Consider the following 27492-nt stretch of genomic DNA (forward strand, 5'->3'; position numbering starts at 1 on the left):
GTAATTGGAAAACCGCGACCTTTTTCGCACAGAGATTACAATTCTTTCAATGGCGAGTACGTCGATGCAAAAGAGAAAACTCATCCTTAGTCAAAATGCATTGATAAACTCATATTCAAGGAGACCATCACAAAACAACTTGTTTGGCGAGTCGGTTTCTATGGCTTTAATGTGTAGAACGCGAGACAGAGAAGAAGGCACACAAGACATCTCTGAGTGTCTTGTGCCCCATTTTGTGTGATACCGTGTCCCGCTGTAAATATACAATCAATGAGACTGCCACGTACGAATACTCTAAGATGCTTGCTCTATCAAAGTGTGCGAACAGGCCCGTGAGAGAGTGGTACATCTTCTATGGTGTGGTACACGTTGTTTGTGTATCGATTCAATAGCTCAGACACACTGCCCTTCTTTTCAAGGATTGAGGTATCCTGTGCCCTACTCAAGCCTGTTCGTCGGCCGCCCTTCGAGACTGGCAGGGCAAGAGAACTGCCGATCGGTATGAACACCAACCGATACGCGACCAAGAAGACCGTGGCACAGGGTTTGCTAGACATCGCTCTGCTCACGGCCAACACCTCGCAACTCAAGAGCGTCATTGTGCGGGGTCCACAGTATGAATTCTACAACCTGCTGCTGATTCTGCTCAGCCTCTCCATAGGGCTGCAGGTATGCGTTAACTTCTGGTGGGCGGTAGTATACTCGGAAACAACATTCTGTGGCAACGAAGTGGAAGCTATGGGGGCGGAGCTACTCCTCCAGTGCACATCCGCGAAGTAGTCTGGTACGGCTTGCGTGTCGAATGGCGGCCGTGCTCAGACAATAGCACTGCACACAGTTTCATACGTCTGTTTACACAGATATTTGTAAGTGAAATTTGACACAAGCTCCTTCGGTGAGTCGTCAGATTAGCTGGAGGTGGACGCCCGCTTAACTAAGAGGAAGGCGCCACTTTGACTATGGGGTGCACGTGAAATGTGCGACGTTTTCACATGCACGAAAACGTGAAATGACTCTTCAGAAAGCAACAGCAGATATGGTTATGTGGTCTGTGCATGCAGCGTCTCTTTATAAACAGGACTCAGTACAATATAAAGTTGTTCTTTTTTTCATTATTTTCACGCGGAAAACACGAGCGCATTTCTGTCACTGTAATCTACAGCGGTGGCACACGCCCGATTTGGCTCCGTAGCTTTCGCTTCATTGCCACAGAAAACTGTCCCCGAGTTTAGCGTCATCTTTCTGGGTAGTACAGTCAGCGAATGCGAGATTCAGGCGATGAACAAGCAATGAACGCTGCGTAAAACCGTAATTTCGCTTCAACTTCAGTGCATTGTACATCGCAAATTTTTGCAGGCATTTATTATTTTTAAACGCGAAGCATTTCTTGGCGAAATTCGGCGACTTTGAGCGTATCTATCTATCTATCTATCTATCTATCTATCTATCTATCTATCTATCTATCTATCTATCTATCTATCTATCTATCTATCTATCTATCTATCTATCTATCTATCTATCTATCTATCTATCTATCTATCTATCTATCTATCTATCTATCTATCTATCTATCTATCTATCTATCTATCTATCTATCTATCTATCTATCTATCTATCTATCTATCTATCTATCTATCTATCTATCTATCTATCTATCTATCTATGTATCTATGTATATATTTATCTATCTATATCTATCTATCTATCTATCAGTCTATCTATGGTACGGCATGACTGCATAGCGAACATAAGTGGCAGGCCCTCACTTGGGAATCATGACATGCGTATCATGTAAGAACATCACTTCAAGTCAAGCTCATGGTGCGCTCGCGGCCGCTTTGCTGGCATCGAGTATACCAAATTTAGTATTACGGTACGTGAATTATTGACGAAGGTATGATACTGTTGCAAACATGATAAACGTGAGATGTGTGTCATGCAACAACATGACAACATGCTATGCTCATGGTGCGCTCGCAGCCGTTTCGCTAGCTTCACATGTACCAAACCAACACCACCTAGACTATTCACAAGGCCCGTTCATACCCCTCTCTCCAGACGGCATACGTCACGCTAGTTAACTGTCCGATGTTATGACCGGCACAGAAAGGAGGTGGCTTGCAAGGGACGCTCATTGGCGTAACCGTCAAACGCTGTCCGCGTCCTGCAGGAACGCGGGAGGCGTCTGTGTGCGCCGCAGGAAATGTACATCAGCGTCGCTGGGACACACAGTCGGCGTCTAGCGCGTGCACGCACGGCTATAAAAGGAGCGTGTCGGGAGTGCGCTGTGCTCTCTCTCTGGACTTCGCTGGCCCGCTCGTCTCAAGTGCGCTCTGGGCCCTTGTGATGAAAAGGCGCGTCTGTACGCTCTCGTTGCAATGTACTTCTCTTGCAAATATGTAAATTAAACGCATCTTCTACTTGTTCGTGAGACGCGTCGCAAGAGTCGTCCTTCGCCGGATCCTGGGTGGCAGCCTCAACCCCTCCTCGGGCATATCACCGACTGTCCAGTGGCGGAGGACGCGTCGCTCAGGTGGTGGTGTTGGTCACCCCGCGCACTTTTTTACCCCAAACAGCGGACAAGCCACGACAGGTTTGCCTTTCATCGCTACCTGCTTCGCTGGTTAGACTGCGTTAGGCTTGGTGCTGCATCGCACTGCTCTGAGTCTTCGTCCGTTCCCACGTGTCCTATTTTATTGGTGTTGTACTTACTTGCGAGTATGTGATTACACATCGATCAGTGCGACATGGGACGATGTTGTGTTCCCGGGTGCCGCGGCAATTATGACAGTGGTCCCAAAGTGCGTGTTTTCGCCATCCCCAAGGATGAAGCTCGAAAGAAGTCTTGGATAAAAGCCATTCCGCGAAAGGATTTCACACCAAGCATACACTCCAAGGTGAGAAACTGCTGAAGTTTGTTGTCTTACCGGCTCTATCGCATTACTGGCGTCCTGGCTATGTTACTGTTGAACGGAGCGAGTATTGTGAGTGGTGATGGTAGTTTTGTCGCGCTTCAGGTAGGGCAGTGCGGTAAAATAGAACAGAAATACTCAGGCTCGTGTCAAAGTTCCCATTAGCCCGCTTCGTATGAAAGTATTGAAGTCACTGTTATGCTTGGCGCAGGTCTGTGAACTCCTCTTCCTCGAGGCTGACTTCATCACAAAGCTGTCACATTTCGACGCAGCGTCGGGACGGACATTGACAGTCGACAGCGAGAGGGTGCGCCTTGTGTCAGATGCTATACCATCGGTGTTTCCGAACTGTCCGTCCTACCTGAGCACGAATCGCAATCGTCGAGAATGTTCTGTCTCGAAACGAGCTCGAATGGAAGACGACGCCTTGAGCAAAGCGATTAAGGACTCTATATGCGCAAACAAAAGCGAAGAGGAGAGAAAGGCTGTGTCCTCTTTCGAACACTTAAGAGACAAGCTTTCTGCTGTATGCAGTAATGATTTCTGGACCATCAAGGCCAACGACCGTTGTGTGTTGTTTCTCTACATCGAAGATAATCCTTCACCACACGTGAGGTTTTCCGTCACTGTGCTTGCTGATCTCTCACTTGCAGTCTCAGCAGGTATGATCAAGCTGGTTTCATTACCTTGCGGAGGCGCATTTCCAGACGCAGTGCGCGACATCCGATCGTTGTCTTCACTGCTCCAGCAGCTGGAAAACCCCATGACTGAGACGCCTGAAGTTGCAAGTCCGTCGAAAACAGCGTCAGTGTTGCAGCATATCGGCTCCTTATTGAATGAAGTGTCCCAAGACAGTGACACGACCGGAGAACACAGTGCTTTGTTTCGTTTGCTAAATGAGCAAATAGCTCTCGCACTCGCTGCCCCCATTCGTCGCTACAGTGCTGAAACATTAGTGTTTTCTAGCATCCTGCACTCCATATCTCCGCACGCCTATTACTTTGCCAGATCAGCGTCCACGTTGACGTTACCCCATTCTTTATCCCTCCGCCGCGTTTGTTCCAAGTATGGAGGCGATCCACTGAAGGACCAAAACTAAGCGAACTTCCTCTCCTACATTCGAGAAAGAGTGAAGTTCATGCAGCCGCACGAAAAGACGGTGACGCTAATGGTTGATGAAATTCATATAGAGCCATACTTCGATTATAAAGGGGGCAGCATAGTTGGATATGCAGCCAATTCTCAAGAGGCAGCCACAACCGCTCATGTTTTCATGCTTCAGTCGCTCTTGTCATCAAACAAAGATGTGCTTCACATTCTTCCTGTTGCTAAAATGACCGCCGAAATTCTACATGAGTTCTGCAAGAAAGTAATTTTAGAAGTAGAATCTATGGGCCTCAGGGTTATTGCTGTAATTACCGACAACAATTCCCTCAATCGCAAAATGATGTCGTTTTTCTCAGAGAAACAAGAAGTAAGCATTGTATATCCTCATCCAGCCGACAACAATTGGCCTCTGTTTTATGTCGTAGACCCTGTGCACATACTGAAATGCATCAGGAACAACTGGATGATTAAAAAATACGAAAGAATATGCTTTTACTTTCCTGAAGTGAGCCTGTCAGGAATATTGCCCAACGGGCCGCACAGAATAAAAGCAGCATCATTTGAAGCCGTACGGCAGCTGTATGCACTGGAGCAGACATCGCTTCTCAAGCTTGGCTACAAGCTAAATTCCAAGGCAATCAATCCAACACCTATAGAGAGACAAAATGTAAAGTTGGTGTGAAATGTCATTAATCCGTTTGTATCAAACGCACTTGAGACGCGTGGCGATGCCCTTGAAACCACATGTGCCAGTTCAACAGCTCTCTTCATAAACATCATATCGACGTGGTGGAAGATCGTCAACGTGAAGACCCTTTCGAAAGGTCGCCGACTGAACGACACCCTTCAAAATCCAGTGAATTCTATGGTGGATCAACAGCTGGTTTTCCTTAGTGGCATGGCAGACTGGCTGGATGCTCGGAGCAGCGTCAACATGAGCCGTGGCTGCTTGACAAAGGAAACACATTCTGCGTTGAGACTCACTTGCTACTCCCTTGTTGAGCTGTCGCGGTACTGTTTAGAAGAACCGAAGTTCAATTATGTCTTGCTGGGAAAATTTCAAACTGACACTCTTGAAGATCGCTTCGGTCGCTACCGTCAGCTTGCTGGTGCACAATATCTTGTTTCCGTGGGGCAGCTTCTGGAGTCTGAAAAGAAAACTCGTCTGCAAAAGCTGCTGATGCTTCCGCAGCCAGACATCAGCAGCGAAAGTGACACAGAAGTATCGCAACATAACTTCTCTGTTCACATCTCACATGATGAAATTTCCAACCCAAAGCATGACGTGGAGGTCGTTGCTTATATCGCTAGATATTGTGCTCATTCAGCTCTGAAGAAGCTGTCATGCGCATTTTGCAGCGGCGTGCTCGTCCTGGAGAGCAGGAACATAGATGTGGAAGGTAACACAATGATTGACAACTTGTCAAGAGGAAGCTTAAAGTTTCCGCAGCCATGTACTGTGCACATGGTGCTGGTGACAACGCTTGTTGTCGAAAAGCTCACCAAGGGAGAAAATGCAAAGGCGTTTCTCGCGTCGAACAACCAACGTGGCATTGTAAGCTCCATTACCACATCACTGCTAGGAGAGGTTGAGCTAGAGACTTGTGAAAATGGCCATACCTCTGAGACTATCGTGCGGCATGTAGTGCGTGTTGCAACAAATGTCGCTCTGAACAACTTTTGTAGACTTCGAAATGACACCATCCAAAGCACCGCACAAAAAAGGCAGCTGACAGAAAAATCAAAACCTTGAACAAGAAATGAGGTAGGATGGTTTTAGCCTTTCGTCCTAATAAAACCACTTCTACAAATGCATTTCTGACTATTACAGTTTGATCACTAAAGTGTAAAGGCAGGCGTAAACCAATGCAGACCGCGCAGGAACAAAAAAGAACAAAAAAAGAAACACCGGCTTTCAATAAGTGCCCACAGCAGATATATTGAAAACGAGTGGCGACGACGGCCGGGGTGCAAGTGTGCAACTAGCGTGAGGTCACGCTCTCCCTGGAGGGGCCTTGTCAATAGTCTAGGTGGTGTTGACCAAACTCGGTATAAAGCAACGGGAATGGACGACGAAGGCATGTGACTGGTGCAACCATGATAATCATGAGATGCGTGTCGCGTAATAGCATGACTGTATGCCACAGTCAAGGCGCCATAACATTTCGACGTGACGCGGTGCACGTGCTTGCCGGCGTTCATTTCGTCGCGTCACGCCGGCGTTGCCACGCCAGGCGCGGGCCCTGCCATATACTCGAAGCGCGCCGCGCTGCGTTGCTTTGACGTATGCGTGTTTCAGCGCGCCTAGCGTCCCTCTGTCCAGAGGAGAGAGAGACGCAGTGTTGTCTGGGTAACGCATCGCCACGAAATGCAGCACGTCGCATTTCGCGCCGGTTGCCGTCGGGCCGCGCCGACGGATGCTGGTCGTGCCAGTCGTGCCTGGCGTCAGACTATAGAGTGCTCGCGTTTTGCTAACTTAGCGTTGCTGTGCCCAGCGTGCGCACGCATCAACGCTACATTGGAGTATATTGGGCTCTTCATGATGCACTCGCGGCCGTTTAGCTAGCTGCACCAACTTTGATGTTACGTAACGTCAATGGTTGACGAAAGTATATGAATGGTGCAAACATAAGAATCCTGACACGCGTGTCATGTAAGACCATGACAACATTCTACGCTCATAGGGTGCTCGAGGCGGTTTCGCTAGCTCCACATATACTAAATTTGGTATCGCATGATGTGAATAAATGACGAAGGTAAATAACACATCCGAACATGATAATCATCACACGGAAGTCATCTACGGCATTATTTTTTTCACCTCGTGACGTTCTGCTGACATTGAAGTGACATATAAACCTTTCTCATTTGCGCTTCGCATATAATCGAGTCCCACTGTACGTGGGACCTGCCACTTTTTTGCATTTATTTACTATAGGGACACTGCATGTTAGCCATACAAGCAGTGTTCGTCAATAGTGTCTGTCACGCGGGTAAGCCAGGCGCCATGAAAGGGGCTGGCGGCTCAAAGTGGCGAATGAGTTGGATGTCGAGTTGATCCTCTCTGTTAATCAGATGCCTTCTCTAGCGATGTCGTGACCGTGATAAGCGTAAAATGTATCTCGACATGCTCATTAATTATAACAACGAACTTTATTCAAAGCTTATCTCTCTAGCTTCTGTTGTTCTTGCATTCTCGCAGGACAGCACGGTCGTTTGCATTGCTGCATAAGGCTTGACGGATATAGTATTTCATTGTTAACGCGAGCACGCGGTACTTTGCCACAACAGCCGCATTTACAAAGTGCCAAGAACGTGAGATGCCCGTGCCTTTCCAATTACGTGTACGCTATGAACGTGCACTCTACAGTGTTCGAAATATATGCAGAGTTCATCGCTACGGCACGCCTCACAATTGTGTCATACCATTGGTACGTTAAAATATTTTTTTAGTGGCTCTCTACTTGACTATGCGAAGCACGAGAATTTTCCCGCACGTGAAAATTGCCACGAGCAGCACATCTTTACGTCTTTCAAGCAATCAAAAGAATTTCCTTCTCTCTACAGCAAAGTTCGCTGTCCACCTCCCCCCCCCCTCCCTGATATGATTCATGATTCAGTCAAGTTGTTAAGCTACCAAGTGCCGTCACCGTCATTTTGTAGTAGTGGCTGTATAAATCTTAATATTACTCCTAAATTATTGTTATATATAATTTTGTTTATTATTATTATTATATTATCAATATATTATTATTTATTATTACTGATATTGCTTGTAGTGGTAGTAGCACAAGTATTGGTAGTAATGCAGGCCAAGTAACCTGATGGTGAGCGAAGAGCTAAATAAAATGAAGTCGTATGATGATTAAAGTTGGAGAGAGCTGAGCGTGTTGGTAAATATTCCTTTTAAAAGACAGGGGGGCATGCAAGCGGCGCATGCAGTGTCGACGTCTTTCCTGTGCCCGTATTCGCACACTGTTTTGTTTAGGTGGTACGATGTTGCATGATGCCATGATCGTGATGACAACTTTCCGTGCAAAATACCGAAAAAAAACATGTCTTCATTCATTCATGAAAACAATGACAACGTTCCAATAGGCTAAGTGATAGCAAAATAAAGCTATTCCCACTTCCACTTGTTGCATAAATTAGAGATTTACGTAGGCACCTGGGCTCGCAAGAGGTCATGTAGACAACATAAAGCGCACGCTTGGCAAGATTATGACACATTGTTGCGTGACAGCGGGTTCGTGGACACTGTCCAAAATATATCGGTGTTGTAGCCGTGGTTTCCTTCACGCCGTTTCCTCGCACCCCGCGAGGCAGAGATGCCGTGATGGTCGTTAAACTGTTCCTGAACAGACCACGGCTCTTCCTCCGAATGGTTACGGGAAGCGAGAGGTATTTGTCTGCCAACGCACCTCTTGCTTTCGAGGCAAGCGTCGTTGTGTTTCGACCTTTAACCCCGGTGGTTGGTGTCTGGGAGGTCACGGCTGGGTCACGTGATCGCATCGGAGGCGGGAGAGCATCATTCAAGCTACGGGAGTCAACCTCCGGCAGCCAGAGAGACAGGCTGCTCGGGAACACCACTTGTATTCTCAAACGGGCCTGGGGCCCTTTGTTTAGGGTCGCATGGAAAATAAAGACCTTTCATAACCTTCACCAAGTCCGCAGTTTTACACATCCACAACAACATCCAGAGTCATGTCACATGGCACAAGGAGTTTGCGGGAATGTTCATTAAAATACCATTGCCAGAAGCCGCCCCTCACCAGATCTAGCTTTTTAAATCAAGTGGCGAATTTACGATACCAATGGACCCTATGTTCGTGGTTTCACAACCCAACGGTTTTGACGGCGTGGAGCGGGAAGTGTTTTTAACGCGATAGCTTTACAGAGCTCGTGTCTCAAAAATTCCGCCGTTGGCGTCGACACCGTTGTGAGCAAAAAAAAAAAACGAGAAAGAACGAAACAAAATAGAGAATAAAACTTCAGGTCCTATTGAGGGTTGAACTTGGGCCATTCGCGTGGCAAGCTGGTGTCCTACCTTAGAGCCACGAATACTTGCAGAGGCTTCGAGAAAAAAAAACACTACATAAATGGCATTTAGTGAAAGGAGTCTCCTTGGCGCGTTTTTTTCGATAGGTGTCACAACGAAAACAAGTCCATTCGGCGATTTGTAGGCGCGTTTAAAAGGCCATCGTACTAGGTTGAAAAGAGCCGGAATTTTGTGCCAATCACCGCTAAAGACACACAGGAACTTTCAAACAGCTCTAAAAAAGGACAACTATGTTCATCTAGCAGAGAATATATCATGCCGTTCCAGAGGCGTTGATCAGGCAAACAGTTAACCACGTAGGAAGGAAAGGTAGGAGAGGGCATGCCCAGCCGGCGCGCTACGTAAAAAGTGTGGAAGAAATGACATCATGGCAGCCACATTTACTGGGCACAATGGCGGCGTTGCTATGGTTACGTGTTGCGCCGTGGTGCTGGTCTAGCAGTGGGAAGTTGCGGCTGGCGGCGGCTTGTGTGCCTCTGCAGCTCTCGTGCTGACCCGTGGTGGACAAAATCCGAGCTCTGCGCCGCGTTATTGGTTACACAGTGTTCTCCTGGCAATTACTCTGCTCTTTGCAACGTTTACAAAACCTTTAGTCCACCACGGGGCCTGAACAGTGCGTAGAACCAGCGCATATACATTTGTTGTGCGGCGGATGACGCGTATGAAGCATTTCAAGTGTTCAGCGAAATTGCGTTAGACACCATGACGAAGCGGAACGACAAAGAATGCCGTGCAGGTCAGGGACGGTTGGGCAGTAGCCTCCTGCTTAATTGTGGCAATGGACGAAACAGTTGTGCCCAGCGAGACGCAATGAGTACCATATGCACATACTTGGTTTCGTGTTTAGTATGTGTACTGTAACAACTTGCATGTGCGTAATAAAACACATTTTCTGTTCCGCTTGTTATACTCGCCCCCAACATTACAATCTCAAAGTTAGAGCAACCGCGTTAAAGCGTCACTTGCACCGTGCTTAAAGTCACCACGGTCGCAAAATGCTGACGCCGGTGAGTTTCACGCGATACACGGACACAGTGGCTGGACGCTGCGTCGGCCGTGTGGCGGGATGCAACCGTAGAAGGCGCACGACCGATTGCGTTGTCTGTACAGTTGCTGAATTAATGCCGTGAAAACACTCAGAGTTGTCAGTGCATCTAGCGCGCGTTCTCGTACTTGATTCGTTGTCGGTGAGCTGTTACACACTGTTAATACTGGGATGAAATGATTTTGCTGGACGTGTCGCGCTGGCCCAGAGTGTTGAGCCCCCGTGCCATTAGTTTCGGATCGTCAAGACACGCGCGCTGCGCAGCTCACGTGCTTTCCTAGCCGGAGAGAGAGTCGTGCCTTCTGCTTTACATTCGGATGTAAACAAGAGAGGAGAATTTGCCCAGTCAATATGGCCGACTTCCGGCTTCATCGCGGCTTCACAACGAGTGACGTCAGGGCCTCTCCTACCTTTCCTTCTTCCGTGCAGTAAACGCTTGATATTGTGCTGCCACCTGTGAGACATTGTGAGACTTTTTATGCCCCTTCAAGGAAATGCCGTTTCAAAAAAAAAACCACAACACTTGCATGTATATAGCTTTTCATTCTCACGACACCATTAAAGAAGTGAAGTACTGCAGTTGCCATTTCACCTACCATAAGTCGATGCTTGTTGCGGTTGGCCGGAAGAGGTCTCCAGAAGAACAAGTCGAACAATTGCCAGATAACTAACGCAATATGGAAGACAAAATGTGACCATAAAAGAATACAAATGTCACGCCTACGCGCCGTTAATAAACAGCACCACGTGACTATATCACTGTACAATACTCTCATGATGCTGTTATAAACGTGCTGTTAAATAGATCGAAATCCTGTATCATTGCTATAGATACGTCTCGCATGCGTGCGCGCGTTTGTGTGCATGTCTGTGTGTGTAACAAATCATATTAATAAGTATGCCATTAGCGGTTGAAGAGCACACTAGGGGCTGGACTTTTGTCAACTGTAAGCGTCTGGCTTTTTACATGCGACTAGCACCTTATTTCATACCGACCCACTGCTCACATGTGGTCTCTGCGGCTGCTTTATAACGAGTTGGGGCTGGTGTGTTTGTACTAGAAATAAGATCATGAACACCTCCTGTGCTCAAATCTTATGCGAACCCTAAAGATCACCGAAAAAGTTAACTAGAGCCCATCATTATTGCGTAGATGATCAACCGAGGTGCATGCAAGTTGCAGCTGGGAAATGAGTTGCAGCTGCGTCCTGATGAACATTTTGTGGAAAAGAAAGACACTTCATTTTAGATAGAACATTAAGAGAACACGGCTGAATGGAGTGCGCACCGAGCGTCGATAAAGCCGAGGTACCTTACTGCTGGTTAGAAAACAAGTGAATGTCTATGGCTGACACTGGCAATCGAACCCAATTATGCCCGCAAATAGGAGAAAGGGGGAAAGGGGTGCAAGAGGGACCCTTGCGTTTCTCAAGACACGCCAACACTTGCCCCCACACAAGCTGCGCCAGTGCTCTCCTCCTCCCCCAGTCGCGATTATTCCTTTGGAACCCCCATCCCCATAATTGCAGCATATGAGGCACACGTTCTGGGGTGCTATGTAGGATCGGCTGAGATTCGCCTTATTCTCACAATACCCGGAATCTTACCGAGCTTTGGCGACACCCCGTTTCGAGTGGAACAACAGCACGAAGAAGTCAAATCCACCCCTGAGTGCGTGGCGTTTTATTGGTTACGATGGAACCACTCATCGCGTCAAATATGGTCCACGAAGTTGGACGGTGTTTTCAAATCAGAGGCATCTTCTTTCATTTGTTTGTCGTTCCACTGAGTGCAGAAGTGCACCCATGCAATAAAAGTGACAGAAACTCTTCGTGACAGTTTTTACAGGCAATGCATGGTTAAAATAATTTTCGAGCTTTTAATGCCTGCACTAAGTGTGTTTTAGAAAAAATCAGCAAGGTGGCCTTTGAGATTTGTACTGACCGAGCGTCTTACAACGTCGCGACTGCAGCTAAACTCGAACCCATGTGTCGTAGTGTTTCATACAGTAATACGTTGAGTGGAATCTGGCGCCAGTGTCTATGCGGGCTCCTTCAGCGGCGCTTTCACCCCCATGGGAATTATGGGAAGTACAGCCTTCGTATCTGCTTCGGAGGAATCACTTTGTTGAAATTCTCGACGCTTGTTTCACTAGTGTAAAACAAAATGTTAAGAGGCTATATTTATTTGAAACTTCCTTCATTCTTTTGTACAGAAACTTTATTGCAAAACTTTTGTGTGATTTGCGGTAGAATTGAAACCTTGACAAAGTGAACCACCAGAGTATTCATTGCTCAGCCCTTGTGTTCCAAATTCAGCATCAAGATATGATGAATTATTTTTTACAAACTTGAAAACAAACGTGCTTGTTTTCCCCTCGAATTTCCTCTCGGCGTTACGCATCTATCTATCTATCTATCTATCTATCTATCTATCTATCTATCTATCTATCTATCTATCTATCTATCTATCTATCTATCTATCTATCTATCTATCTATCTATCTATCTATCTATCTATCTATCTATCTATCTATCTATCTATCTATCTATCTATCTATCTATCTATCTATCTATCTATCTATCTATCTATCTATCTATCTATCTATCTATCTATCTATCTATCTATCTATCTATCTATCTATCTATCTATCTATCTATCTATCTATCTATCTATCTAGCCACCTAGGACTTTTAGCTCTCCAGCTCACTTCGATGAAGAGATCTATACCAAAATTGGTGTCATAACATGACTGTATGGTGAGAATCAGTGTCTAGTCATAACTTCAAAATCATGACATATGTCATAAATGTCATGATTTACAGATAATGGTCTTGCTGCTCTTGAGGTGGTTTCGTTCACATAACGTGTTCCAAAACTGGTATGCTATGACATGACTGGCGAACATAAGTGACTGCCCATAACGTGTAATCAATGACATACATGCCATGTAAGTCATCAGTACAACCCATACGCTCATGTTGCACTCCTTTGTCGTTTCGCTAGCTTCACATATACCAAATTTGGTACTTCGTGACGCGTATAAATGACGAAGGTATGTATCTGGCGCAAACACAATAATTTTTATATGCGTGTCACGTAAATTATGACTACATACTACGCTCATAGCGAGCTCGCGGCCTTTTTGCTAGCTTCACATATAACACAATTAGAATTACGCTGCGTGGATAAACCATGAACGTAAATGACACGGCGAAACACGATATTACACGCATGTCATGTAAAACTTGACTACATGCTACGCTCATAACGCGCTCGCGGCCGTTTTGCTAGCTTCACATATACAAAGTTTGGTATTACGTGATGTAAATAGACGAGGAAGGTAAGTGACACGTCTAAGCATGATAATCACAATATGCGTGTCATGTGAAGCATGACCACATGCTACGCTCATGGCGTGCTCGTGGCCATTTCGCTAGCTTCACATACACTAAATTTGATATTACGTGACGTGAAGGAATGACGAACACAAATGCCAGATGCCAATATGATAATCGTGCCATGGAAGTCATGTAAAGCATAATTTGTATGCCTATTACTGCTGGGGACCGCATTGCAAACGCTAGTGGTACCACCATTGCGTGACTATAAACAAAAGACTTGCATCTTACCTAGATATCCGAATGCGCATAGCAATTCTACTTTTGTTTCTGTGTGCTACAAGTGCGCGCCTCGCAACGTTGTGCTGATTTTAAAGAGACTTATCAACCTTCCTAATTTGTTCTTTGCATATTACCAATTTCCACTTTACGTAGGATCTGCCAATTTTGTTGGCCATGGCATAGAAAGCGAAAAAAGGACCTTTTCAAGGACGTGCACCTCCTGAAATTGAGGAGGTGCCCTCCTCCCCCCCCCCGAAAAAAGTTCCTGGCTACGCGCCTGGGAGGCAGTAATCACGCCACATATTAAGACCATGCTATTGTAGCCATGTAAAGCTAGGACTGGGCTAACTAAAGCATGCTAGTATATGAGCTAACTAAGCCTTGCTTATTAGCAAGACGTTATTCATGAGCAAGCTGAGTAAAACCATGCTAATTATCTCTCGCTGATGTGTTGACAGTTAATATCGTATTGTAGTAAGGATCACGTTTATTAGCCTAATACTGATCACGGCCTTGCTTATTGTGCCCCAGATATATGCCCTTGAAACCTGATCAATGAACACAAAACTGCTCAGCTGATAATCTTTAGCTTTAGTCAATTAGTTCAATCCAAATTGACACAACTGTTGTGGTGTGCAATTTGAAACCCACCAAGCACACGAGCAGACGATGAATTTAAGATGCTGCAAGAAGCTAGAATATACCAAGGTCTTCAACGGCTGCAGCCTTGCACAAGTAGTGCAAGCTCACCAAACTATTTTATAGGCAAAGAAGCTGCCACGTAGCGTTTACCGCATCAAACGCTTGATATTCACGCCGGCACCATGACATGCTTCTCAGAATCACCGAGTTCGCGTTTGAGTCCACGCGTCAATCAGTTTGATTAACAGACGCCCACGGCGAAGATCGGGTCCACCCACCACGTTTGTTCCTGCGGAGGAGCAGCGCTCACGTTCAGCGGCACCATCAATCTATCAGCTTTATCGCGTAGACTATGCACACGTGCACACAGAAGTAAAAGTGATATTATCACGTGCCCACGATATCGTACATTCAATTTCACCGTGCTCATGACGTATCCAATCACAGCCGCATTGCCACCAAGATGGCATTGCCCGTCATGGGCAGCTGTCCATGTGTTTATCTGCATTATTTTAGAGCAGCGAAACGAGCAGCACGAGAATGCTGCGTGTGCACCCCTGCGGCCTTCGAGGGTAGAAATTTCCATTGTGCAGATGGAATGAAAAAACCGGCCCGAACGAGAACAAACGCCCACGAACACACCTATTGGAGGTACGCGCGTTGAGTTGGCATAAAGATAGCGCGACAGTCACGCTGACGTCACTGTACTGTGAAATGGCTGACTGGGTGGTGGTGCTGGCTGGTGCTGGCGTGTTCGCACGCGGTGTTTCTTTGATAGTCGCCGCAAATGTCCCACATGCATTTCGAACGCCACACGCGTTCTTGTCGCCATTTTTATCAACGCTGCTGTCACGCGCTCCACACTGTGTTCATGCCGTGACCACCGCCGAGAAAACTCGGAGCAAACTTGTCTGCTCGAGAAGCTTGCGTCATCCTGTATAGCACCCCTGTTTACCACCACTGCGGTCCTCTGTTGTGATTTCCCGAAGTGGTCCTTTCTCCCCTGTTCTATTTTACGATCGCTTGCGTGACTCTGCACCTTTGGTTTTCGGACCTGCTTTCTGCTGATGCCTGCGGCGTCTGATCCCAGCTTACTAAATTCTATTTTCAGTGGCGAAGGTATTCTTAAGCGAGGTTTTTATGACCGGTGGCCCTCGTAAATCAGAAACTGGTGTAGCTGCCACTGCTTATGACTCCCTTTACTCCTCTCACTGCTATCCCGCACTTCATGCTACTTCATTGCCACTTCATCTCATTTCATGCAACCTACGCTATTCCACTTCATTAAACCAGCTAAAATAATTGGCGAAGCCCACAGCTTCGAAGTTTCATCGATGCCCGCTATGTTTGAACTCTTCTTTAACTGTTGTTCTATTGGCCTGGTTACAGTGTGGAATACTTACTGTGGCCACTGCGCTGACTTGCTTTCTTTCCGTAGTCATGGGGCATTGTTATATACATGTTCACGCTGTACCAGATGTGCTATAAAAAATGCGACCCGTTACTCATAAGCCAAACGCTTTCAAGCGCTTGCTAATGCCAACCGCCGGCATATTAGCGAATGCCCTTTGCATCTGCGCAGATCATGGTGGGCGTCTTGTTGCTGGTGCTGGGTTTCATCAACGTCAACAACGAGAGTAACCACCGTCTCGCCGACATTCTTAACAATGTGGCCACCGCAGCGGTGTTCGGCGTCATGGTCGTCAACGTAATGTCGGCATCATTCGACAGCCCCGACGATGGTGTCAGTCTGGCGTTGCAGCAGCAATCGACTACTACCAAGGCCCCGACCCACAAATAAGCTCACCCACCATGCGGTTTTTGCAGTTTTTTACCCGAATAGTGCATTTAGATTTCTTTGTGTGTGTGTGTGTGTGTGTGTGTGTGTGAGTACAACCATAAAAAAAAAACTCTTGCGCGCAATTAACGCAGCTGCAACGAGCAGCTACTTGTAGCTGTTTGACACATAATTCAGCTTTATAATATGTGATAATTCACTTAACTCGTTTGTTACACAATTTTGCTCGTCGAACGGCTGCTGACCTAGTTTGGAAAAACGTGATAGGAATGAGTCACGTAGATTGCTTATTCGTTATCTCGTGTCTGTAAACAACGAAAGCACTGCGTGGTGAATATATACCGAAGTTTTATACGGAAGGCAGCAATCCGGCTGTTTCTTCGGAGCGAGCGGTGCTTTTACAGAAATATAAAATCGCGTGGACTACAAGAGCACTGTCCTGGAAGCGTTTATTTCTCTTCTTTTCTCTCTTCTCTCTTTTCGCAGGTTTTTTTTGTCTTTTTACTCCTTTTTCTTCTTATTTATGACCTTCTCCATTTCAATCTTCGCCTGGCTCATGCTATCCTTCTTCCTCGATCATTCCTTTCCTTATCTCTCGCATATCTCGCGTACTTTCTCCCTCTTTACATTCTTTTCTCTATCTCTAATTATTTCTTTCCATTTCTTTGTTCTTTTTCGCCTCCTTGCGCACTTTAAATATTCTCCTTGCTCATATAAATTACTTTACTCCTTCCCTCCTCCTCTTTCTCCCGCTCTGCCTCACATATATTTTCATCATTACTTCCCTTTCCTACCCGCTTAGCTGCACGATACTATAGAAGCCTATGCTATTTTGTCAGCGAGCCTGGATAGCTAAGCGGTCAGGATACTCGCCTTCGGATTGTGGACTCGAATACCGGTGCCTTGTGACCACTATTTTTTCTTGCTAAAGCTCTTAAGCCCGAAGCATATGCAGCGTTTTTGCCAGCGTTTTCTCGGCGTCGCTACCCTCAGCGTGATCGCCTCATAGCCGCCAGAGAGGGTGGCGAACCATATAAGGAGTGCCAAAGCCACACGTCAGCTCAGCGTCGCAGTGTGACCAGACGGCACCATTGTGGAATCTCCTTATGCGGCGTAAAATTTTCGTCAATGAACCAGTAATAAAAAATATAACTTGTATTTCTTGCTTATTATTTGTGGCATTCTTTTGTTATAAAAAATTCGGGACACTGAAATTGAAATATACTGCTACTGAAAAGTCACCGCATCCATATTCGCAGCAACATCGCTGTGATTATCACGGGCAGTACGGGCAGTAAGCTGAAATCCCGCGGGGTAGTCGGTAGTCCTGCCGTTTTATTTCCAGCCACGTGGAAAGCGCTGAGGCCAGCACTGGCGGAGCGTCACACATTGTGTCGAAGACAATAGACCGGAGAGCTTGCAAAGCAGTGTGCAGCCTCATTCCATGCAGCAATAAGTAATATTCCTGAAAATCGGTTTCATGTCTCATTTGCAGTTCTGAGGAAAGGGAAAAAAATCACAATACCACAAAAAAGTTTTCTTTTATTACTTCAAGGGCCAACTGTTGAAAACAACGAGAACCGGAAACTAGCAATATATGGCCCCCGAGCTGGGAAGTTATGCTTCTTTGAGGCCACGTATTAGCCAGTACAATCAGGCCGGCTCGCCCTACCGATGGACTTGTGTATGGCGCTCGGTAACGGTTCGAATAAATTCCGAGCGCGTCCTGCAGAAGCTTCTGAGTAACAAGCTTAGTCAAAAACAAGCATAAGTTGAGAATTTTCGGGTTACACAAGGCACAGTGACGACCTAATAGATCCAGGGTAGAGTGACCTATAATATGGGGAGTGTCCGAAGCGCCGGCTCACGCGTAGACATTTTGCGGTGAACTTCCGTGCCACGCCGCTGCTGCGCCGGACCCGTTATGGCTCTTGAGAAGTGAAGACCAATTCACACCTGAAAAAAAAAAATTATTCACACTTGAGCAGTGAAGAGAAGCGAAAACACCAGAGTGGCCGGAAAACCATGGCCGCGCGCGTCGAAGATGTTCACATTCGTTCTGCCCCATCCCGCCACCACTGCAGTCGATACATGGACAAATAATTCGATTTTGCCTTCTTTATGGGAACTAAAGTTCGTACCGAATTTGAGTTATTCACGCGAAGTAGTGAAAAGAAACATCTCGCACCTTTTCAAACGTTGTTTCGGGAGATAAGCCAGCAGAAACGACACGAGAGAACGCACCGGCAGCCGCAGTGGCGCATTCAGCTGGCTGTACACAAACACGAAACACGTTCCGACTCGCCGCCGCTGACGGTCTACTTCCAGAGTTTTCGGCGATCGTAATCCTAATCAGGCTCTCGATGAGCGCGTCCTCGGGGAGGCCACCATGCTTCGTCGTGCTGCACGGGTAGTGTGCGATTTGAGCCGATGCGAGCCAAGAAGATTGTAAGGCAGGGGGACACAATTTCCCCAATGCTATTTACCGCGTGCTTACAGGAGGTTTTCAGAAGCCTAGAATGGGAACAGTTAGGGATAAGAGTCAATGGATAATACCTTAGTAACCTGCGCTTCGCCGATGACATTGCATTGCTGAGTAACTCAGGGGACGAATTGCAACTCATGATTACGGAGTTAGACAAGGACAGCAGAAAGGTGGGTCTTAAAATTAATCTCCAGAAAACGAAAGTAATGTACAACAACCTCGTCAAGGAGCAGTGCTTCGAGATAGGTAATAGTGCACTTGAAGTTGTAAAAGACTATGTCTACTTAGGGCAGGTAATAACCGCAGAGCCGAACCACGAGATTGAAGTAACTAGAAGAATAAGAATGGGGTGGAGCACATTCGGCAAGCACTCTCAAATTATGACAGGTAGATTGCCACTATCCCTCAAGAGGAAGGTATATAACAGCTGTATCTTGCCGGTACTTAGCTACGGAGCAGAAACCTGGAGACTTACAAAGAGGGTTCAGCTTAAATTGAGGACGACGCAGCGAGCAATGGAAAGAAACATGGTAGGTGTAACCTTAAGAGACAAGAAGAGAGCAGAATGGATTAGGGAACAAACGGGGGTTAAGGATATCATAGCTGAAATCAAGAAGAAGAAATGGACATGGGCAGGGCATGTAGCGCGTAGACAGGATAACCGCTGGTCATTAAGGGTAACTGACTGGATTATCAGAGAAGGGAAGCGGGTTAGGGGGAGACAGAAGATTAGGTGGGCAGAAGAGATTAAGAAGTTTGCGGGTATAAATTGGCAGCAGCAAGCACAGGACCGGATTAACTGGCGGAACATGGGAGAGGCCTTTGACCTGCAGTGGACGTAGTCAGGCTGATGATGATGATGATGATGATGAGCCACCACCGACGCCTGTACCGCCATGTTGAATCTGCGGCCAGCTGGTTTGGTCACGTGGTTTGATCTAGCACAGCCAAGCCTGTGAAGTGGAAACCGGGTACGGTTTTGCGTGGCGGGAAAATTGGTCTCGGAGTGATTCTTGCGCGCCGGCCGCACGGCATGGTTTTCCGGCCGCTTCGGTGGCGAAACGAGCCAGTTTCCGGAGAGTTTCGTCGGTTTCGCTCTCTTCGATGCCAAGTGGGAATGCGCCATTAGGGTTCCTCGATCTGACCGCCTTTCCGTCGCTTTGGGGGGGGGGGGGGAGACAACGACATCATCTGCTATGGAGGCCGTCTTTACGATGCCCTCTCCCCAAGCCGCCTATATCCACGACAGGCAGCCAACGAGTGTGGCGCGGCTGCATACAGAGTTCGTTGCGTCAAAAGCTGTGTTACTCAAACAACATGACAGAAATACAAAGCTTTTTTTTCCTCAGGAGTGTGAAGGTCTTCACACTTAATTTTAAGGTGACATCCGCTAGAGTTGCTCGCAGCGAAAATTACCGTCAACTCAAGCCACGTTAACACCTTCGACTAGTGTCTTTTTGGACCAGTCACTGATTATTTATATAGGTTAAAGATATGAAGCACCCACGACTGAGTCACATGACCTTTCAATGTGTCTGTGTGTTGCGTGCACTGAGCAAAAATGTAAAAACAGTTTGCCATTTGCGAGCTGTCTGGGGAAAAAGAATAAAACGTGCTGTCCAGAGAAATGAAGAAAAATGACAGCATATCCACGGAGTGAATGATGGTGTATGGGGCGAAGCGTTTATCCGTGCTTCCATCCGTGCTTCTGTCCGTGTGTCCGTTCACGCGTCCATCCGTCCGTACGTTCATTCATACGTCCGTCCGTCCTGCATATCCACGGAGCACAGCATATCACGGACAGACGAACTCTTATTTCCACTCACTAACATTTATGATAAGTAGGGCTAAGCATACACCCGTCTGTATGCTCTTGTTTCCGTCCGTCCGTGCATTTGTCTGTCCGTCCGTCCGTCTGTCTGTCACTCACACTAGCGCCACGTGCTGAGTGAGTCATACAACTATGGGTGATTATGACCCGGTCACAGACATTCATGGACAAACCCTGTGACAAACTGTGACTCCGTACCATATTTTCATATATTGTTTTTAATTATTCATTGGCTACCTCATTTACAGACTACACCTTGCAACGCACAGTATGTTGTACGTTGTTTTCATCTCTTATACCTTACTGCAAATAGCAGAATGGCAAAAACTTGCTTTTTGCAGTAAAATTGCAAAAAATGTTATACTATTTGGTGATCTACATGTGGCTTTCATGGCATTAAATTATGGCTCACACGCCGAAATTGACTGTCAAACTAGGTTCAGCGTGTTTTCTATAGAAATATGTAGTTAATTACCCTTTTTTAAAGCGGTCATTGATATCGTTAAAATGAAGCGACTACATAGATTTACAACAATGAGCAAGCAAATTGCATTTATTATACAGTGATTTCAAACTCCACAGCCTTATTTGGACGATAACTTCATTATACTTCAAAACCAAGCGTTATAACTCACTGCAAGTTAACCGTAGCGCATGCCTTGCTCCCACTTCCACTGCTTCTCATTGTTTCAAGCTGGTGCAGGTGAATGCGCAGCTTTACTCGTGCATAACTTGATATCAACATTTTTTTCCAGAAAAACCTTCTATTGCTGACATGCCTGCACGCTGCACTTCATCCTTATGATTGAATATTCAGTTACAGCTTTGAGAGGGGACATCAGGGTGAACAGGTTGTCTGCTCAGGATGTGATTCTTTTCAAGTCCTGTTCACGAGATACGAGCGAGCTCATATCCTCACCACTCGGATAACACAAGTTCTCGCCATCCTGAAAATACTCCTTCAGTGCTTGTTAAATATGCGTGTTCATGGCTCGCCGAGCCCTTCATTGCAGCCCTGCACTGCCCCCAAACCGCTTTCTTCAAGATTCCTTACGCAAGAAATCCACTTATATGATGCTAAATTCTGCATTTCATTGAAGTCAACGCTTCATTCAAAAAACTTTCCCCATCATCTATTCGCTCTTCAACATCTCCACGGCACTCTATTTCTACTTAGGAAATATTGGGAACTAGGTACTGTGAGTCATCATATACATAACTAGAGTTCGCCGGCATGTGCAATAACTGGCTGACGTATAGAAGCTTTAAAGCACATTTCATGTCGTAGGCGTTAGGAACGAATGTGCGGACCGTCGCAGGCACGCGCCGCGCTGTGTTCTTTGACGCATGCGCGTTTGAGCGCACCCGGCGTCCCTCCATCACGAAGAGAAACAGACGTAGTGCTGTCTGGGTAGAGCTGGGTAACGTGATCGGGGCCATAGGCTGCATGTTGCATTTCGCGCAGGTTGCTGCCGGGCCGCGCCGACGGACGCTGGTCGCGCCGGTAGCACCTGGCGTCAGACTAGAGTGCTCACGTTTTGCTAGCGTAGCGTCGCTGCACCCAGCGTGCACGCGTGTCAACGTTACGTCGAAGTATATTGGGGCTCTTCATCACGCGCTCGCGGCTGTTTCGCAAGCTCCACATATACGAAATTAGGTATCAGGTGACGAGAATAGATGATGAATGTAAATGACACGTGCAAATATAATAATCATGAAAGCGAAGTCATGTACGGGCTAATTTATCTTTGCCTCGCAAGGTTGTGCTGATCTTGAAGTGACATATCAACATTCCTCATTCGTGCTTCGCATATCATCGAGTACCACTGTGCGTGGGATCTGCCATTTTTTCTTGTATGGACTAGAATCCACGCTGCCTTTTGACGGGCTTCTTCTTGCCATTAGCAACTCATCAGAATACACCCACGTTGTAATCTCTAGAGGTTTTGAGGGACGTTAAGCTGTTGCTCCCCTGCATCGGAGCAATTCGCAAGAACAGCAACGACTTGTCTACAATGCTAGCCATTGCGACGTCCATTTAAGACGTGGTGACACAGTTCTTCTCTGGACGCCTTCCCGGAGAGTTGGCTTGTTTGAAATGCTGGGTTCGCCATACTCAGGTACGTACCGTGTGGTACGCCAGGTTACCGATGTGACATTTGAAACTGAACCTGTTAGCAACAGAGGCGCACGATCATGTTCTGACCTTGTTCACGTCACTCGGCTAAAGCGATATCACTCAGACTAACCAAGCACCGAGACGGTGCCTTAGCTGCCGAGGGTGATAGTACGGGGTGCTAGAGATGAACATAGAAGGAAAGAAGACAATGTTTAGTGGTAGCCCGTGCTGACTGAACTCGACCTTTTTCGCCTGATTTCGTGTGCAAATATTTTTAGGGGCGAAGCTCCTTATGGCGTGGCTTGTGCGTCCCTCGTAGTACGTAACCACCAGTTGCACATACCCGAAATAGGTATAACATTTGACCTCCAGGGTGGTGCTGGTGAGAGATTTCTTCTGTGCGTTGTTTAACAATAAAAAATAGTGCTCAATGTACATGCCAATGGCTGCTAATGGGGAATGAGAGACAGGAGCATTCGGCTTTTAGTCAACGCGCACGCTGCGATCCCCATTAGCAGCCATTGGCATGTACATTGAGCACTATCGGACAAGAAAGGGTTTGTACATTATACTCGCTGGGTGTAACCTCCTTAGTTTTAGAAAGGTTTAGCGAGCGTTGAGCCGCAGGGCCATGAATACAATGAACTAGCATATACCATGAATGAATTCGAGGTGGTTAAACGGGGGAAGCAGATACTAAGCGCAAGCCGTAAGAAATTAAAAGCTGAATCCTCCTGTCTCTCATTTCACATTAGCAGCCACTGGCATGTACATTGAGCACTATCTGACAGGAAAAGGTTGCTACGTTGTACTCGCTGGGCGTAACCTGCTTGGTTTTAGAAAGGTTTAGCGAGCATTGGGCCGCAGTGCCATGAATACAGTGAACTAGTATATACCATGTACTCAAGGTGGTTGAAGGTGGGAAATAGACCAGAAGTGCAAGCCGTAAGAAAGTGTGCGTGTGCCACCTCTCGTTTAGTCCTTGGAATGTCCACTGAATGGCGGTGCTTCTATATGGCGAATATATGATAAAAAGATGCGAGATGGTGGGACTTGGTGTGTTGAATAGATGGACGAACGGACACACAGACAGATGCATGGATGGACGCATGAACGGATGCAGGGGCGGATACATGAACGAACGCAGGGACGGGCGCACGAACAGACGCATGGACGGTCACACAGACGGACGCATGGACGGACGAATGTTTCGCCCTACTCTCCATCATTCACTCCGTGGCTATGCTACCATTTTTTTCTATACGTCTTTCTCCACGTCAAAAAATTAGGAGCATTTCCGCCTAAAAAACTGAGAAAAATAGCTACGAATTTCTCTAAGCTAGTCTGAGGCGTCACCGAACCTTCATGAAGTGCTTGCTGGTTCACTCTCCAGAATGACAGGGAAGACAAGAGCAGATGCAAGAGCTCGGCGCTCGAAAGAAAAAGAGCGCAGTCGACGCTACTGTTGCGTTCTAAATTGCCACGGATATAAACAACTTCAATTTTACCGATTTCCGTAGCTTTAACGAAGCAGAACGGCGAAAGCGCTGAATACGGGCCGTTGCGAACATGGTAAATAAGCGAAAAATTCGTGGTCTCTTCAGCCGGTCGCATGAGAGGTGTGATCGTGTAGGTCTCCTGTTATTGTTTTCGGTAGGCTTTCAGAAGAGCCATGGTAATTTTGATTAGGAAGCTTAACAGAAGCTTTAACCACTGCGTGCACCATGCAACAGTTGACTGGTGACGCGTGCGATAAATGTCGCACACGCCCCAACTACCAATATATAGTCTGAATTTGTCGTCACCACACAGCATCATGCACGTGACCTTTTTTACTGCACTAAGTTTTGGCGTTAACAAGCCAACTCGAACTCGTACGTCAACAGGTAAATCACTCAATGTCGCTCGTCACCACAGTCGGGCTTTTCTTGCCTATGGTCTCCGCGATACACAAAACAATCTCGGTGGTCTCACTTTTGCCTGTCGTTGTACAGCGAGAAAGTGGATAGCTACGTTGAAAAACCATGAAAAAACACTTTAGGATGCGTAATAAAACAGTTCAATGCACAGGAAGCGAAAGATGGATGGTGAATGCAACCACAAAGACGAAAATTGCCGGGGCTCTACGCACCGGATAAAGCGAGCTTTTTACAGCTGATTGTAAAATAGATTGTGAGATGAAACCATTGATGAAACAAGTACAAGATTGAAAATCTCGCGAGTTTGCTTCGAAGTATACGCTGAATGAATAAACCCACCTTTTTCTAATAACTGTGTCTTAACGTTGAATGCAACAATATTCCTTGAATATGGCTTAAAAGTTCATTAGTCCTCGTTTCACTGGAACGGAAAAAATTGTCCAAATAAACCAAATGCCGAACAACGAAAAGTATCGAGAAAATAAGAAATGCCTGGTATTCCAATGCCCTTGCATTTTCATAATGAATGCGCAAATCCTGTATTTGTTTTGCATAAGACCATCGTAAAATCCGCAGTTTTTCTTATTCTGCGATTACGTCTTTAGTGTGACCACGGTGCAAGACCCAATAAGCACGAAACGTGCTCTGCGCTTGTCTTTTATTACGTCCCGTCAACTATGTCATGCATACGTCAGGATGGTGAATATGTAAGTAAATTAGCGCACAACCCGTCCATCAGGCAAACGAATTTTACGCCAGCATGGCTGAAAGCTCTTCGTTTTCAACAGCTAGCTTCTGCCATGTTAGTGTTTTCGACATTGCGCGCTCATAGTATCAAGTCAAAACGACGGGGCTGAGAACTGGTTTCTCCTGTGGACAAAATCATGGCATTAACTGTATACGAAAAGCATCGTCTCGTTTCAGCCCTCTGTTTCCCGCCTTTTGCGTGGCACATTTTATTATTTATTTATTTATTTATTTACTTGTAATACTGTCACTCCCGTGATGGAGTTATTACAAGAGTGGTATCACATTGTATATTGTAAAGACAAGCAATACACAGACTAAAAACACATGTTGCAAGCACCTAAAATTTCAAGTAACTATCTCAAACATAGGGCAAAATTCGTCGTAGTGATAGGCAAAGAGTCTTCATGAATATAAACATCAGAGAAATTGCTAGGGCAAGCAAAAAAAACAAATACAAAACGTAATTGTAAAGACAGAGTTAAAACTTGCGACATCATCGATTCAGGAAATCACGGCTAAATAATAGTCAGCACACATTCACTCGCTCGATTAACAAATTTAGCCCCGCCGCGGTGGTCTAGTGGTTAAGGTACTCGGCTGCTGACCCGCAGGTCGCGGGTTCAAATCCCGGCTGCGGCGGCTGCATTTCCGATGGAGGCGGAAATGACGAGGCCCGTGTGCTCAGATTTGGGTGCACGTTAAAGAACCCCAGGTGGTCAAAATTCCCGGAGCCCTCCACTACGGCGTCTCTCATAATCATATGGTGGTTTTGGGACGTTAAACACCACAAATCAAATCAAATCAAATCAATCGATTAACAAATTTATCAACTGTCGGCTGTGTCGACACGGTGGGGTGCAGGGCATTCCAAGCGCGTATGGCTTGCGGAAAAAAGAGAGTGGCCAAAAACATTGTTCTTGAAAAGATACTCATCAAGTGTTTGGTAATGCTTATTTCGTGTTTGGCGCTTACTGTTAACCTTAAAATAATAAGCTGGATTTATTTTCAAAGAGTTGTGTAGCACCAGATACAAAACTCTCAGACTATGAAGCTTTGCGCGGCTCGCCAAAGTGGGCAGATCTGCTCTTATGAAAAGAGCTGTAGGTGAGTCGGTATGCCTATAACGGTTATAGATAAAACAGGCTGCTCTACGTTGTATTCTTTCAAGCGCGGCTACATGTTTGTTTGTGAAGTGGAACCAGGCCACACTCGCATATTCGAGGATTGGGCGGATAAGCATAGTATACGCTAAAAGTTTTGTTTGGAGTGTCGAATGACGAAGGGCTCGCTTAAGTAAAAATAGCCTGCCGAGAGCCTTCTTTGTAATATGTTCGACATGCACAGTCCAATTTAAGTCGGACGATATCAAGATGCCTGGACATTTGCAGGCAGCGACGTTGCGAAGTGGGACGTTTCCCAGCGAATACGAAAAATTTGTCGTCGTTTTTTTCTTTGTAATTGACATGGCGACAATTTTCTTGGTATTTATTTCCATTTGCCACTCTCCACACCAGGTTGCGAGATTTTTTAGCAAATCATCTAGTTTTAAATGTTCCTGGTAGCTGTCAATTCGCTGGTACAGAATACAATCATCTGCGAACAATCTGATTTTTACATCGGCTACGTCAGCAATGACAATTATAAAAAGAAGAAACAACATGGGGCCTAAAACAGAGCCCTAGGGCACTCCCGATAATACTGGAACCGTGTCAGACACATGTGTACCATATTGAACAAATTGGTAGCGGTCGGTCAAATAGTTTTCGATCCACTTGGTCATAGGTCCGTTTCTTATTAAACTGGTTAGCTTTTGGATCAGTTTGGGGTGATAAACGCGGTCAAAGGATTTTGACAAATATAAAAAGACGACGTCCATCTGCGATTGATCGTTAATGCCCTTGGCAAGCTCTTGCAAGGTCTCAACCAGCTGCGTGAAAGTAGATAGTCTGCGACGAAAACCGTATTGATTGGAATCGATAATAGCATTTTCTTCCACGTATTCAGTAAGGGACTTTAGAATAATATGCTCAAGCATTTTGCAGGAAGTACACGTAATAGAATTTGGTCAGTAGTTAGATGGACAAGACAAGTCACCACTTTGGTGAATCGAAATATTTTTGCAATTTTCTATTCCGATGGAACCTGGCAATCCCTAAGCGATTTGTAAAATATAAGAAAAAGGTATTTACACACAGATTCAGCG

At 46.1% G+C, this 27492-nt stretch overlaps 1 protein-coding gene across 1 annotated transcript; it reads left to right on the plus strand.

The window, feature by feature from the left end:
• Nucleotides 1–501: 501 nt before the first annotated feature.
• On the plus strand, nucleotides 502–16188 carry NijC (Ninjurin C). The gene is made up of 2 exons (XM_075874545.1): nucleotides 502–669; nucleotides 15970–16188. The coding sequence occupies exons 1-2, from the start codon at nucleotides 502–504 to the stop codon at nucleotides 16186–16188; spliced, it is 387 nt and encodes a 128-aa protein (XP_075730660.1).
• Nucleotides 16189–27492: the final 11304 nt, after the last annotated feature.

The sequence above is a fragment of the Rhipicephalus microplus genome, chromosome 9, assembly GCF_043290135.1.
Source record: "Rhipicephalus microplus isolate Deutch F79 chromosome 9, USDA_Rmic, whole genome shotgun sequence".
Classification (NCBI taxonomy): Eukaryota; Metazoa; Arthropoda; class Arachnida; order Ixodida; family Ixodidae; genus Rhipicephalus; species Rhipicephalus microplus.

What these genes read in the sequence shown, in the direction of transcription:
- NijC (XM_075874545.1), top strand. Translation starts at nt 502, where the DNA reads ATGAACACCAACCGATACGCGACCAAGAAGACCGTGGCACAGGGTTTG. An exon ending in GCCTCTCCATAGGGCTGCAG is followed by an intron (nt 670 to 15,969) that starts GTATGCGTTAAC and finishes GCATCTGCGCAG; the next exon opens with ATCATGGTGGGCGTCTTGTT.